Here is a 15,889-nt window from a genome sequence, read left to right as displayed (position 1 = left end):
ACAGAAGCTCATAAAACTTCCAAGCAAAAGACAAACTGTTTTGTAAGAGAAGATGGTCTTGGGGAAATAATGGCTTACTAAATCACAATCCTTGGATTTTGCTTACAGTGATGGCTATGAACTCCAAAGGTATCTAAAATTCAAAAACCATTAGGAAGTGTTTGTCCTGTGTGATATTTTCCCCCCCTCTCAGATAAGATTTAGTAGACATGACTTTGAAGATGCTCAGAACTTCAAATATTGTTATTAATACAGTTGACATTTATCAAATTTTATGAACTGATCCTCCAATAACTAAAAGGTCACTAAAAGCTCACTTGAACCCCGTTCTTATTTTATTCTAAGCTGTAAAAACATTCAGGTGTACCCAGAAGCATCTGGATTTCAGACTTCTTACAGAAATGCAACCAAATCATAGGGATTCTTGCTGCACTAAAAATGGACATTCTATGTGCATTGGGGAGAAATAAGAATTTTAAATACACTTCTTACAACAGTTTACCTCTATAAATGAACTTGCAAAGTAATATTGTTAAGTATGTTAGAATAAAAACTCTCATAGATGTTTTCAAGCCTAGCTCCTAAATCATCCTTGCAAATTGCCATGGATACCAGCTCCAGAAATGCAATGTAGATGAAGAGAAGGAATTCTCAAAGAATGAAACAATCTTTAGTCTGTTGTCAAATTCTGCCTAATCTTTAGAAATGCAGATGTGCAGACAAGGCGATACCACATTCATTTTTCTTCTGGCTTATCACTTACTTTTAAAGCACACCGTCTAGCAGTTCCATATTATAAATAATTCAAGGGAATCCAAGTTTCAAACCCCTTTTGTTTTGAGTTCAAAATAGCCGAGTTCAAAAACAGGCTTGCTTTTTACTACTGCCGAGTCCTTACACACAAATGCACACCCCCTCTCATATTCTCACAGTTCTGCTGGCAAAAAACAACACGTAGCATCACTAGTTATGCTATGTATATGCAAACAATATTACAGAAGCACTTTGAAATGCGTCCAATTCAATAATATCTGAAGAGTTTTAATTGTACTTTCAGCTTTGAACTATTTTACAATTAATTATATTTCCCCTTAAAAATTTTCAACTGGTATTTTAATGCTATGGAGTGATATAAATCTAGCAATATCATAATCTATTTCAAATTTCTATTGAAGTCTATTCCACCACAGAAATTGCAATGGAAAACACCCAAGCTTATAGAACACTATAACCCCTAAAAACTACCACAGGTGTTGCAATACTACTTGTATTTTTGTTTTTGAAGGATGTAGATGAGCAGGAAACATTTTGGTAATAACTGTTTCTGGGCAATTGGAGTGCAGTCATCCAAACTAAAAATCATGTCTGGCATTTTCAAGCAGAAAGACTAACGCTGAATGCTATTGTACAAGAATCTGACATGGAAAAAGAGAAAAATACATCTTTATTCCTATAGCCCTTTGTAGTACATTCTATTGAATAACAACAAACAAAGCATATAAGAGTTTTAACTCTTAACTAATGCTTTCTTCGCAGATTTCACATAATATTGTATTATTAACAAGTATATATATATTACTATATATAAAAATTATTAATTTTTAATCATTGTATGACACCCAAGAGCAGGACACGTCCTGTTTCACTGTCAGTTTTGGTGTTTGTGGCAACTGACCTCAGCAGAGACAGAGAGATTTGGGCCATGGGATCCAGTCACAAAGCACAGTCATAGACAGCAGAGTCCCAAAGAAATCCTATCCAGATAAATTCATCCTTGTGGACAAGAAATCCTCAACAAGGAAATACTTACTCTAACCTTATTAGTGGAAGTTGCCTATCACACCACGATGTGTTTAGCCTTTAAAATGAGAAAGGAGGTAAATACTTAGTGTGCAGAATTTGGGTAAGCCTTAATTTTAAATTACCAATAAATTTGATAATCTTTGTTACACTTGAGTGAACCGCATGTAAGAAGAAAAGTAAAGTCTGAATCACCTCCTCAGTCACCTTGATGCTGGTTTTTTTTTCTGCCCCCAAATTTCATGTCAAGTTATAAAGAGCTCAGTTCAGTTACATACAACAACTAAATAGCAATAACAAATGTCCGCCTATTTTGCAGGACTTGGATGATATATTTATCACTACACATAGTTTATATTTCTACTAGCATTCAGTGTACTACCCAAAACATGTAATTATATACCAGAACTATAATTTGCAGATGTCCTTACTTCATTGAGCACAAAGAAATTAATTGCCCTTTTTCTAAAGAGGATAAAAACTTTGCGTATAGGTCTTTGAACAACTCTCAGAATGTTAATAATGTTACCAATATAATACAATATTATACAAAATGATACTAGTAAACTTTCCACTTCACACTAGTAATTAATCAGAAGACTGCAAGTGCAATTAAGTAGTCTTGTATATTTAGCCATAGCCAGTGCCTTTCCAACATAAACTAAAACTACCAAAAATATTCAGAATATGGAACTGTTTTTTGCACTGGGTATTATCAATACTCAAACTCCTTCTACAATGTAATATGAACTTCGTACTGTTCAGAAACTGAATTCAAGCAGTGGCTAACTATGCAGAATCCTCTGATGGGCAGATTCTGACATCTCAGGCTTTACTTAAAGTGTACCAGAACCCAGGATTTGCCCAGTTTCTAAAAAATAAAAATAAAAACAACCGTCCTCTGGCTCCCCATATTTCAATCCAGCCCATGACACCTCTTTCCTACAGGCTCATCATTGAGTGTGATGAAGTTACCTGAAATTTTAGCATCAGAGTGGCACATCAAGACCTTAATTTCAGGATGTGACGTACGCTGACTCTTGGAGGAGCTACTGTCCATCAAGTCTCCTTTCCTTCTGGGTATTTCAGGCACTTAGCAATTGGCTCACTTTCGGGTTTGCAAGGTAAAGTGCACAGTTAGCACTTTCTCTTTGGCTGCAGTGGATCACTTGGAATAGTTCCCTGAGAAATAACAGACCCAAGTGCTTACAGCTTTTCTGCATTGCCCCTGAGTCCCTTACAGAACTCATCTGCTTCCTAGACTCACAGAAGCACCCTGCCGTGGTCATTCCAGAAGAACCCTGCCGTGGTAGTCAATCCAGTCTTTCTGCAGTCTCCCATTTTCAGCCATGTTACACAGTTCACATATATTTCACTTACATGATCACAACGCCTGACCCTCCAACCATTTAAATATCACAGCAAACCACATTACAGCCCTAAACTGGGGTTGCAGCAACTTTTATTTGATTTCCTTTCTATTTCTGAATCACAAAGGACAAAGCAGTTTTACCTTATTTTTACACAAGTGATGTTCCTAATTCTTCTACATTAATCCATCATACAGCAAGTATTTTAGAAAATAATGATTTGGGGGGAGGGGGGGGTTAAACTTAAGCTATAGCTAGCTACCAAACAATATACATAGGTTGTGAGACATTCAATACATATAGTTACATATACAAGGAAGGTCAACTGACCTCTACATGACATTGGGACATAGTGACAGGTACCAGTGGTTACATTTCGGCTTTTGCTATGGCCCAGGTTAAAAATAAGTTGATTATTTGGCTCACAAGGACTAATTTGGCAGTAACGAGGGTTTTTTCTCAGATGTGTCATTTAGCTTTAGTTTATATTGCTGTTCTGAGAAACTAATGCTGACTCTGCACAAATGACGAGATCAAATGGGAAACACAAATGACCACCAGCAAGCATTAAAGACCACTTCCCAGCTTCCATTGGTAATGCTTCCCAGGTGCCTCAGTTTTGGTCTCTGGGCACAATTCTTCAATCATTATGCAGCCCTGATAGCATTGCACAGCTTCTTTTCTCTATTATGCCAAAACTATTCAAGAATTAACAAACTCCACTCACCTCTGCCTGTCTCACCACCAAGACTCAGGCCAGCAGGTATTTTGCTACACAGTCACGTCTAAGGTGTCGCAAACTGCTGCTGTCTCTGCTCACACAATGCACCAGGACATGACAGCCTTTGGATCATCTTTACTCTTCCTCCTGGAGGGGATCTGAACCTAAATTCCCGGTCTCAATGCTTCATAAGGAATCACTCGGGAGGTCCTCTGCCTCATCGGGATCCTGCTCTGAGGAACCTCACTCTGCCTATTTATGAAATTGGAGGCTCCAGGACCACCTCAGGTGACAGGTGAACAGATGAGAAGGCACCAGACAACAAGCATCTGCAATGCTGTTGGCGATGCTGACCACCTTTTCCCTGGGATTTAATCTTTGTGCCTCCGTTCCTCTCTGTAAGAATATAAACTAAATGACACATTCCCCTCTGTAAGAGGGGAATTACTTCCATACCTCCCAACCACACTGTAAAATCAATGCTTTGCAGACTACAGCACTGCAGGCACCAGGCGACATAAGAACATAGCAAATTCCAGTTCCTTTATGCAGACAAAGTGATTCCTTATACCAAAATAAGTTACTACTTTCTATGAGCAGAAGCACCAGAATCCCCTGGCCAGGTTCGCAGCCTGCCAGCACAATTCCTCTCAAGAGGAATCATTATTTATCCCAGCTGAGGATGTACTGACTTAAACAGCTCTGACAATTATTTTACCACTTCATACCACGTAAGGAAATGCTTTCAAATACAGATTTGTGGTGGCAGGAAGGCTGTTAAATGGACATTTTCCTTTTTGCCAGTTTGCTGTAGTGAGCTGAGACTGCAGATGTAGCATTGCAAAGAAAAAAAAAAAAAGCCTTATGCAACATTTAATAGTTTTGTATTTCATACTTTCATCCTCACTCCTTTAAAGCTTTGCCTCTATTTTTCTGGAAGCAGGTTATAAACACCATCACTTACACTGAGCTACATAAAAAACACTGGAGATTAACCTCACTTTATTCCAGTGACTTATAGTTTCCAAATAGTTTGCAGCAGTCATGGACAGCAGCATAAACATGACTAAGAACAAGATAATTTGAAAGGAGAAAAGTCTTTAGACAAGAAACGAGAGCTGAACATATTGGGGAGGAAAAAAACAAACAAACAAACAAAAAAAAAGTCACAGCACAGAACTCCAGTTAGAAATCTCTATTTCCATAGATCAGAACACTTTCTTTTGGAAAAATTATTTCCGAAACAATGAGTCTTGAGCAAGAAATAACCTGTCACTCCTGATATTTAGGCTCTGTATATGTGAATCTAGTAAGCAAACCAGTTAGCCAGCTGAAAACCAGTAAAATATCTAGTAGGAAAAGCTGGTTGCAAACTATTATTTAGTTCCCCCAACATTTTCCATCACTCACAACTTTGTAAAGCCTCACTTTTAGGATTACCCACTGTCATGGTTTTGGCTGGGATAGAGTTAACTTTCTTACTAGCAGCTAGTATAGTGCTATGATTTGGATTTGGGATGAGAATAACATTGGTAACATGCTCATGGGTTTAGTTGTTTCTAAGCTCTCAAGGCCTTTTCTGCTCCTCACAGCACCCCAGCAGCCAGTAGGCTGGGGGTGCACAAGAAGCTGGGAGGAGACACAGCCGGGACAGCTGACCCCAACTGACCAAAGGGATATTCCATACCATAGGATGTCAGGTTCAGTATATAAAAGTGGGGGAAGAACAAGGAGGGGGAAGGGGGGAACACTGGGAGTTACGGTGTTTTGTCTTCCGAAGTAACTGTTACACATGATGGAGCCCTGCTTTCCTGGAGATGGCTGAACACCTGCCTGCCGATGGAAAGCAGTGAATGTATTCCCTGTTTTGCTTTGCTTGCGTGCATGGCTTCTGCTGTACTTATTAAAACTGTTTTTAACTCAACCCACATGTTTTCCTTATTTTTCCAATTCTTCTCCCCATCCCACAGTGGGGGGGAAAGGACAGGACTGCAGGGGACTGAGTGAGCAGCTGCATGGTCCTAGCTGCCAGCTGGGGTTAAACCCCAACACCCACAAACACTTTTTCCTGCTAATGCTTAGGACAGAGGAAATCTGAAGGAAAGCTGCAGCAGAAATGGTTCTGAGAGCTGTGTAGAACTATTTTTGCTAACAAAGCTAAGAGGAAATAAGTTACTTTGTCCATATCAAAATAATTATTAGATCTCTTCCATTGGGAAAACTCTAGTCACTTTACAGTTTTAGGACTGCGATTGCAACTTTACAAGGAATTTACCCTGGTGTTAAAACGCACTTTTTGCCATCCCACGAAATTTAAAGAAGCAGCCACAGAAAAAAAACTACAAACCAAAACAAAAAAAGCACATTTCATGTATGTTTCTGACATGCTCATCAGTATCAGCAACTAATTCTCTGAAGATCACTTCTACACATAGATCCCTTCTATACATAAAGATGGTAAGATCAAGGGAAGATTTTTATTTGAAAAAGGACACTACAAAGAAAACAAAAATAGTGAGGAAGAATTCAATTAACAACTTAGCTCTTAATTCCCACAACAAAGCAACATACTGCTAAAGAGCTTATTGAAGAAAGACTGTTTGCAATCCTGCCTCACTGCTGCATCTGAGCAGGGGGTGGCAAGAAGCATTTCTTCACGAGCATCCTTCAGCAGAAGGCTCACAGGCTTAAACAAGATATCTAAGCCCGACATGGAGCAAGGTCTGAGGTTACCTCAGGTACGTCTAGCCTGGAAGGCAGTGTCAATACTTCAGGTTTATTTGTCTTATATTTGAAAGCCATGAGGCTCACCCAACAGATGGGGCTAACAACGTAAGAGGATGCTGATGAAAAGGACCCAGGTTTGTAAGAGAATTTCTTCTGTGATCAGGTGAGGCAGCGTAGATTTTCCTGTGCATCCATAGCCATGGGAGGAAAGGGGTTTTTGTACTTCTGGGTAACAGGAAAGGCTGTGCTGCAAATCTGATTCTGCTAACCTCCACTTTTGGGCTAATTGAGTACAGTTAATTCTCTGGGCACAAGAGTAAGGAATTAGCGTTTACAGCTCATGGCTTAATTCGAGCACATTCATTTAATGTACAAAGGTTAAAAAAAAAACTTTAGAGACTTTGTTTTTATCTCAAGTTATCGCTGCAAACTTTGCCCAGTCCCCATGATCAAGTTTCTCTCACCTTCCTTTTTGCAAAAAGAAAGCACTGAGATGTGGAAGACATCCTGGCAGACAGATCTTCAATTACTACTGCGGCAGCAGAGTGCAGCATCTAACAGTTTCTAGCCCTTACTCAGCACTGAGCTGCTGTGCAATCCAGAGATAATATTGACAGTGCTTTGGGAATATCTTAAGGCAATACAGCATCTCTTCTTACAAAATCTATATTCATTACTTTTAGTGTGCTCTTAATTGGTCAAAGCAGACGTGATTTTGGGGTGGATTCATCACTGACCTGTACGTAGTTAAACACATCTCTAGGAAATGCAGTAAAATTGACATTTGGTGCCAGCAATGCAGACAGAAGTCAGAAGCTGTGAATTCTCTGAATTTACTGCAAGACATAAAGGGGAGATCAGGTAGTGCTGATAAATCTCAAGGGCTGCCAGAAAACCCCAGTCAGATGTCACAAGCTATAAACTTACAGAGAGGGCGACTCAGAATAATTCTTTCTGGGGTTAGTTGCACTGTCATGAGTTATTTCTGCTGTGGAGTTTCACCTCCGTGCAGACACAGCGGCGCTGAGCAGATCCTTGTGGGCAGGCAGCAGTTGGCTCGCACCTGGGATGAAGCTCTCCAGGTATCCTCCACAAGGCTGCAGCGCATTCGAACATGGGCTGCTAGTCCTGAGGATGCTACAAGTCTCACCATAGTAAAACGCAAGATGTTTCTCAAACAAAAACGAAGCGTTGACTTGGAATCTGTAAAGTCCTGCTATGACTAATTGCCGTGCACAAAATAAAATCATTAATTCAGCGCTTTGCAGCGGTTCTCGCAGGATAACAGTTATTCCCCTTCACATTCTCTCTGCCTTTTTAAACCACATTTTCCCATCCAACTTTATTTAAAAAAAGGAGGAAATTAATTACATCTGAAGTAATTAGAAATTTAAAATCCTTTAATTCACTTCTCTCAGACACACAGCTTTAGAATATATTAAGAAGATGTTAGGTCTAATATTCTCCTCAGAAGCCTGAGAAACTAATTTATTTCAATGGAAGGCACACACGCCTCTGAAAGCAAATACAGCCATTAATTCCATTAATCCCTCCCCATCAAAAATGATCTATTTTGTTATTTAACTACTGGAATCGTTAAAACGTCGAGTAAGAAAGGTTCCAATACACTCAGACCCACAGAGGCAGGAGACACAGACTGAAAGCCTGCCTTGCCCCAACGTGCCCCTTCCAGCCTGGCCGGGCAGCAGCGGAGCCCGTTGCAAGGTTTACAGCCTGGAAACTCTTCTGTCGCCCGGCTCAGCGCTGGCCCAACAGACTCAACTCCTCCCTGGCATAAACATCGCTAGGGATATTTAATTCAGTGCACCAAGAGAAACTGGGCACAGCATATTAAAAAACAATAGGCTTGAAACATTTAATTGACCGTGAGCTTCTTGAATTACGTATGTTTACAGAAATACTGACTTTTAATGTAATTTATGTACTTGCTGCCAAAATAAAAGTACATTGCAATACGATGCATTTATGTTTTAACTGTAAGAACATTAACTCACTTGACAACACAAGCAGCAAATACACAGATAACTTAATACCAATTTACTTTAGCAAGATGGTATAAAATTCCAGCTTCAGCACCCAATGGTAAGTTAACACACTGAACAAGCTGAATTTCTCTCTTGTCCCAAGACATCATGCTGGCAATGCACAGCGCAGCACTCCAAGGAAGGCACTAAAAACATAAGATGCTACACTACAGTGTTTCACACCAGACCCATTCCCTGTGCATTCTGGCTGCATTAGATGGTTTGGCCTAACAGCTGTATGCAGTCAATGGTCACAATCTGTTCACCTAATCAGGGAGATTAAAAATAAATCCCAATGATTAAGGGAGCACAGTATTTTTTTTCTAATTCTGTAAGTGCTGTCTGCTATAATAGCCTGCAGTAGGTAACTTGAACTTTAGAAGATTACCTATATAAATATTAAATAATATAGAAATCTATATGCAAATACACAGGCTGCAAAACAAACTGGAGTTGGACAGGTCAGAAAGAGAATTTTAGAGAAGAAATGTTGGTACATCAGTAAAGTTACCTATGGAAAGAACTGTAATATTCCCATACTCAAACACTAACGTTCTAAGTAGCGCTGGCATTGCCTAAAAGGGATCAACCCTCGGTAAATATTTAGTTCACAAGTCACCTACAAAAAGCCTATAATGATTATTTTTTTCCTCTGGAGCTTTCACAGGAAAGATTGGCAAGAATTTAAATTACCTTTTTTTAAAGCAATGCAAAGCAGACAAAGCAGCCTAAAGGTGATGAAAATATGAAGGTGCAAGAGGACACTTACAAGCCTGAAGATTAAGAGCTTGTTATGTTGCAAAGCAGTTAACACACTTGAACTTAAGCAGGGGATAATTTCTTCCAGATGAGGAAGCGAGGTGGACAGAAGACTCATGATTAATCATTATCCTAACCTACTTTTCACCATTCCTGCGTCGAGGTTTTTAACCGAATGGGATTTAGCAGCAAAGCAGGATAATTTGAGCCTGTGTGCAGAGGATGACAGTTTTTGCTACATGCACTCACTCAGGGCTGTCTCATTAAAGCTCCAAGTCCCCTTTCCATATGCAGTCTTCATCACCCCATTAAGAGATTTGCTGGCACCCTCTCGCATGGCCGAAACATGCTAGGCTCTGAAAACATTTGGCAAAACACTAGAGGATGGTTTTTAAATGTTACATCTAAACCACAACATCCAGCACTAGCTAGACACTACTAGCAGGTTATCTTGAAAAGGCTGTAAAACTTAAACTGTTTCAAAAGCATTCAGAAAAAGGGATGATACTCACTTACAACAAAAAAGGCAAGACCGTTCTTTGGGGACAAGCTTGAGGAGCTCCCTCCCGACTAATGAAGAAAACGAGCAGAAGGACACGACATGTAGGAAAGGTGCGATGTATAAGGTATATCCCCTTTTGGGACCTTGCATCATTCTCCATCCTGAAGGCAGCACACTACAGAGTAGGATTAGAGGTACGTTCTTTCTAGCCTGAATTTCCATATTATATATTCTATTCTACTGTATCATATCACCATATTTGTAATCATTCAACACAAACAGCATTGCCACGGCACAGTAACCACCAGAGCCATCGTACTGGCAGCAGCTTGAACCAGTAACTTGGGAAATGCTTGCAGTCTGTTTTGTCAGGTTGAGTGGTAAAACAGTCAACTTGGCATAGCTTGTGATGCTGTTAAAGACTCAAACACATCTCAAGAAAATTGTAACAAAGACCTGTACTGGTATTCAAAAATAAAAAATAAAAATGCCCTGAGAGATAAGTACTCGTGCATGCCACGAGCAGCACAATCCCCTGACAGATGTAGCAGCAATCCCCTCAGGGACTGTAGAAAAAGTCTGCCAAAAGCCACATAGGGCTGCTGAAAAATAATTTGCCACAGCTGGTCATAGTTGGGGGAGGGGAATCAAATTAGAGAAGTCATTCTGTGTTAAGAGAAAATGGGAAGAAATGAAACATGACAAAAGATTTTTAAGTAACATTTGAAAATAATCCAAATGCAAATATTTGATAGAAAAGAAATCCATTTTCAGAAAATAAATCCATGAGGATGACTATTTTGAAGGTTTCGTACTTAAATGCCAGCAGTAACATCCTTCCCTTTGCCACAACATAGCTCTGAACAGGGGTTGACACACAACCCAGTGACTTTGCTTTTGCAGCTGTCATGCAAGCAGAATCCACATGTCTTAGTGAAGCGGCAAAGAGAAAACTCAGCAAACGAGTTAGATTACAGTAACAAAAACTTCATTTTCATATTTTTATAGCCTTGGACAGACAAAAAAATATTCAGGAAAAACTTAGACATGACCTTTTTGATGGATTGTCTACACTGTACTTTCTACTTTTATAGCTACATATAAAAAAAGCCCATAGCTAAACCAGAATTCCATATGTGAAGTACAAGAAACGAAAATATCCAAACATCCGAAGCGTATACATCATTAAAAAACCCCACCAGAATCAAACCTCTAAAAGATACACTGTATGCATATCCGCTTTCTGTGAGCTGCCCTACTATCATTCCTACTGGCATTTACATCTTGGTGTTTAACATTCACAGAAGTTGACAAGCTTTGCAAATTCTTCGGGCTCTGCAGAGTCATCTGCAATGAAAACCAGCTTGCAAACACCTGACATAATTTATATCTAGAAGGATCTCCACACTTAAATGTGGGAAACCCAGAAACACAAGGATAACCAAATACAGAACAGGGTCAAGTCTAAACGTGCTATTTATATGAAAGCTGTCTGATGCTCCACAATGCTGCTCTTCCCTTAGTTGCAAAGAGATGGTTTTAACATGGCAGTGTTAGAGATAGCATTGTATCATAGTAAAACTGGGAATAGTGAGTGTGCAGATAGGAAATGAGAGTTAAAAATGGTCTGGAAATGCAGATATTGTACCTCTATCACAAAAAGGAAAAGAAGCAATAGATGGAAAAATAAGAAGGTCACTCTGTCTAGGAGAGTAGAGAAACCTGAGTAGCAGAATTATGCCAGAGATTTTAAGCGACAAGGACGCCTCAATTGGGTTTTCTTTTCCTGCGAAGTTGCACAGAAGGACAGAGATTGCCCTCTCCCTCTCACTGTAAATCATGTAACAGGATATGTTTACAACAGTCAAAAATCCAGCACCTGGCTCATGACTCAAATGTGAATATACCCAGCTGAAAGATACAAAACCTCCCCTAAGAAAATAGTTTGGCTTGAAACTCCTACACAGACTGCTACATAGATCAGGTCCCTGCGAACAGTTAAAATACACAAGAATGTGCAGAATTTGCCATGGTCCCTGCTAGTAAAAAACCCTGCAGATCACTAACTTGAGTAATTTTCCTGTAATGAAGAAAATTCATTAAGATATTGTGCTTGCCATATGCAAACTCCTAACTAAAACGATGAGAATCAATCAAAACAAGTTTGGACTAATAGGTGTTTAAAAATAGTGTTGAGTTTATACAAGATGCTTCATTTTTTGTCATGTTTTCATTGCACCGAAAACATACCTTAAGAGAAAACTGGAGCAATTAAAAATCTGAATCTTCAAAATCTGTTGTGTCAGCAATGTATTTCCGCACTAGTTTTAATAATTTTGGTTTTCATCAAATAGATTCACTCACTTTAAATTAAATTTTAGAAAACTGTAAGGATTCTTATATGGTAAAACTTCATAAGCATTCTTAATAAAAGCACAGATACTTGGTTTAATTTTTATTTTGTTTAATTGCTCTTAACAGTTTAACCCTTGGAGAGTGGGGCGAATTACTCAAGACTACCAAAAAATCCTTTGCATCCTCAAGCAAATGAACAGTTTTGAGAGTCTTGTAACTAGAAAAGGATTTTTGGGGTTTTGTTTCTCTGTTTGTTTAGAAAGCTCCTTAATATAATCTACAAACAAACATGTACTGCAATAAAAAACTATGAGTACTTAATATCCTAAATTGTTTTTTTTAAGCTAAATAGTAAAAGAATCAGCGTGGTAAAATGCACAGACAAGAGCTAACCTGGACTCCGCAGTCAACTTCCATGCAATTAATACAACACTACAAAGTATGTTGGGGCATCTAAAATATTTATCAAAAAACTGATGAAATTTTACTTAGAGAACTGACTTGTCAAGTTGACAAAACTGCATATGCAGGAAAAAAATCTTCATGTATAAATGCCCTGAGACTTGTAACCCAGACTTTAAGTGAGCTGTAGCAAAATAGGAAGTACAATAAAACTAGAATTGCTCACAATGTTCAATTGAGAATTGAACGGTGTTACTACTTTTCTCAATGGCTTTTCTATAGTGCTTAATGCTAATAAATTAACCCTCACATCATTCCTCAGAGGTGTTCTGTTAATCCTAGTTTGCTGACAAGAACTTAAGTACAGAAAGATTAAGACTAACAGCATAAAAACAAAACAAAAACACAGAAAAAAACCCCCGCAAATAAATAAGCCAAAAAAAAAAAAAAAAAAAACAGAAAAAAAACCCCCCAAAAAAAAAAAGCAAAAAAAAAAAAAAAAGAGGCCACCGTTGTTTGAAGACACAAACACAGATGCTTAAACACCAATTTTCATTTTTTACCCCTTGGAAGTATAATCTTCTTATGGCAGTCATGACTACCGGATTTTGTACATATTTATGTAGTAAATACAAGCCTATTCCTACAGAAATATTTGTGGCCCTTCTTTTTTATTTAAAAAATCTGTTTGTTTTGATGCGTAGGCACCATCACTTCAGTCACCGAATTCTTGCTGCAGTCATTCGCGCAACTGTGTCAACAAAATCAGGATTCTCTCTAACACTATGTAATTAAATGAAGAGCCAAAGATCCACGCGGTACACGGGGAATATGCTGTATGTATATGGACCACAGTACTACACTTCCAATTATTTTGCAAAACTCCTTGCCGAAACTAAAAATTCACCATTAAAAAAAAATAAACAAAATGTCATTGCCAAATATAACTTACAACAAAAGGTTTGGTCTTTTGTACTACTTTACAGAGAGTCTTGGGAATAAAATCTGCAAGAAGTTCACATATAAAGATCAAGATGTTCAAGACACTGTCTCTGAATTTTTAATTAAAAATCCATCTCAGTAATCCCAAGTATCTGCAGGGATTTTCTTATGATTTTGCATGTTATGAAATGACATAGAGAAGGTGAAAAAGAAACGACTGTTTGGTTTCTTCCACTATGAAAAATTAGTAAGCATGTAATAAAATCAGAAGCCTGAGGCATCTGTTTCGAGAACATATGCAAGTAAGTTGTAGGACTGTTTGTCACAGAAATTTTTGGGTACTACAAGTGGCACAGGTTTAAAAACAGCTAGAAAATAAAGGGGATGCGGGGCAGAAAAATAAATCAATTGGGGCAACTGAATAAAGATCAGTCATGCTCCAAAAGGAAGAGTTAGGTAGAGATTACCTATCCAAAGAGAACATTTTGGAGACTCAGAATATCTTCATGACGAATAACAAATATCAAATTTAGAATGTATGCACAGAAACCAATACAGCTACCAAAGACAACAGTAGTGAAGACTGAACCATCTGAACCATCTTTTTTCCCCAAGTAAATGTACTCATCCTAAAGCTAATCCAAGCAGAATCCAGCTTGCTGAAGAAAACTCCCATCATCTTTCCTAGACTAAGCTATGTGTAAACAACACTTAAACATCTGCCTGGTGAGGACAGCACCAGGCACTACAAGTTAGACTGACCAACAGAAATGTTTGGAGATTTCAGCTCTTCAGACCAAAAGCCTTCTCCCTGCACTCTCTGTACATGCAGCTATTGACATTCCTTGGCAAATGAATCCTCCAGGCTGGACCAATTATAACACCTACACAATCCAGGAGAAAGGAACAAGCTCAAAAATTTGAGTCTTGGGCCTGCTGTTACACCATTCATCCTCCACAGGTAGTTTCGGGGGGGGTTTGACATCTACAGAGTTCATTGAGTTAATCTTGTTCTATTTAGGGCAGGTTAGAATCAAACCCTGAAACCTTGCTATCTTTTTCCAAGCCTCTCCATTAGACACACAGCAATCTGAAGTGTAAAAACATCCTTATCAATTTAATCTTCATAAAGGCATATATTCTCTGCATACATATAATTACAGCACTTGACACAGAACTCCCACTAAGACAACAAGGTCATCTCCCCATTGAGGGCTACTAGACATGAACATCTGTCACTTAAACAAATGTCACCGAGTATATCAACCGGAAGACTTCACTTATCCACACAGAATGGAAAAAAGAGAGTTATATTTTTGGGTTTATGGGGTGACATTTGTTTGAGTGACAGATGCCTGTGCCACAAGAGTGCTGAACGCAGTGTTTTATTGAAAGAGTAATCACCTCCAAAAGACTTTACCCAGTACAATAACTAAGTGTTCTTTGTCTTATGATAAACTCTTTTTATACTTTTAAAATCCCATTTATCAGGGATTGAAGTTGCAAAATTTTAAACAGCTGCATATGTTAAAGTAAGGCAACCTAAAGCATTTAGAGACACCTTGTTATTTGTGCCTAAGCCCAAATCCTGGTGTTTAGATCTCATTATCTTGGTTTGACCACAAGACTGCAAACAAGTCATGCAAATTTGTAAGACATTCAGCATAATTTCTGTTAGAATTAAAAATTGCTTTGGGTATGTACAGTTTTGGGATATTTATTTTTACTGCTGAATGCTAAACTAATCTGCAACTGAATTGATCATTGTATTGAATTAGCTATTATTTGATGATTATCTCAAGCAGAACAGAACAACCCCAAACTAGCAGGGAGTCTTTATCTCAAAACAGAATCACACAGATTAAAAATGTGAAAACACAGCTTTACAATTCAGTAATTAATACTTTTTAGTTTGTTTCATTAGAACTTAAATACATCATGGGGAGGCTGTTTATTATCGGTAGGATGCTGTAATCCCTGCAAAATATCAAGGATTTTGTTCTTCATTAAATTATCTGGACCACTTGAACAAGGGTCTACAACAATCTGTTGTTTCAATGTCTTTGCTAATACATAGTATTTTTGTAGGAGAGATATGTAAGTAAATTTTGTATTCTCTTCTTGAAACAATCATTAAAAAAAAAAAAAAGCCACAGCCTGAGAAGAAAGATCAGAAGATTTGACAAAATACAAACTAAAGCTTGCTATACAAAGTACCTACGGGATAGTTGAGTCAAACCTAAGTTCTCCCCTAGAGATATAGCAG

The 15,889-nt window shown here is 38.3% G+C and overlaps 1 protein-coding gene across 1 annotated transcript in view; it reads right to left on the bottom strand.

Annotated features, from left to right (window-relative positions):
- Positions 1–6,604, bottom strand: part of ZNF804A (zinc finger protein 804A) — a 109,648-nt gene extending 103,044 nt beyond the window's left edge. The window contains exon 1 of the mRNA XM_009884114.1: positions 6,463–6,604. Coding sequence (XP_009882416.1) covers positions 6,463–6,604 — 142 coding nt within the window. The remainder of the gene's footprint in view (positions 1–6,462) is intronic.
- Positions 6,605–15,889: the final 9,285 nt, after the last annotated feature.

The sequence above is a fragment of the Charadrius vociferus genome, unplaced genomic scaffold (genome assembly GCF_000708025.1).
Source record: "Charadrius vociferus isolate BGI_N301 unplaced genomic scaffold, ASM70802v2 scaffold164, whole genome shotgun sequence".
NCBI lineage: Eukaryota > Metazoa > Chordata > Aves > Charadriiformes > Charadriidae > Charadrius > Charadrius vociferus.
The sequence above is the reverse complement of the archived record's forward strand: the minus strand, read 5'-3'. Positions and strand labels throughout refer to the sequence as shown.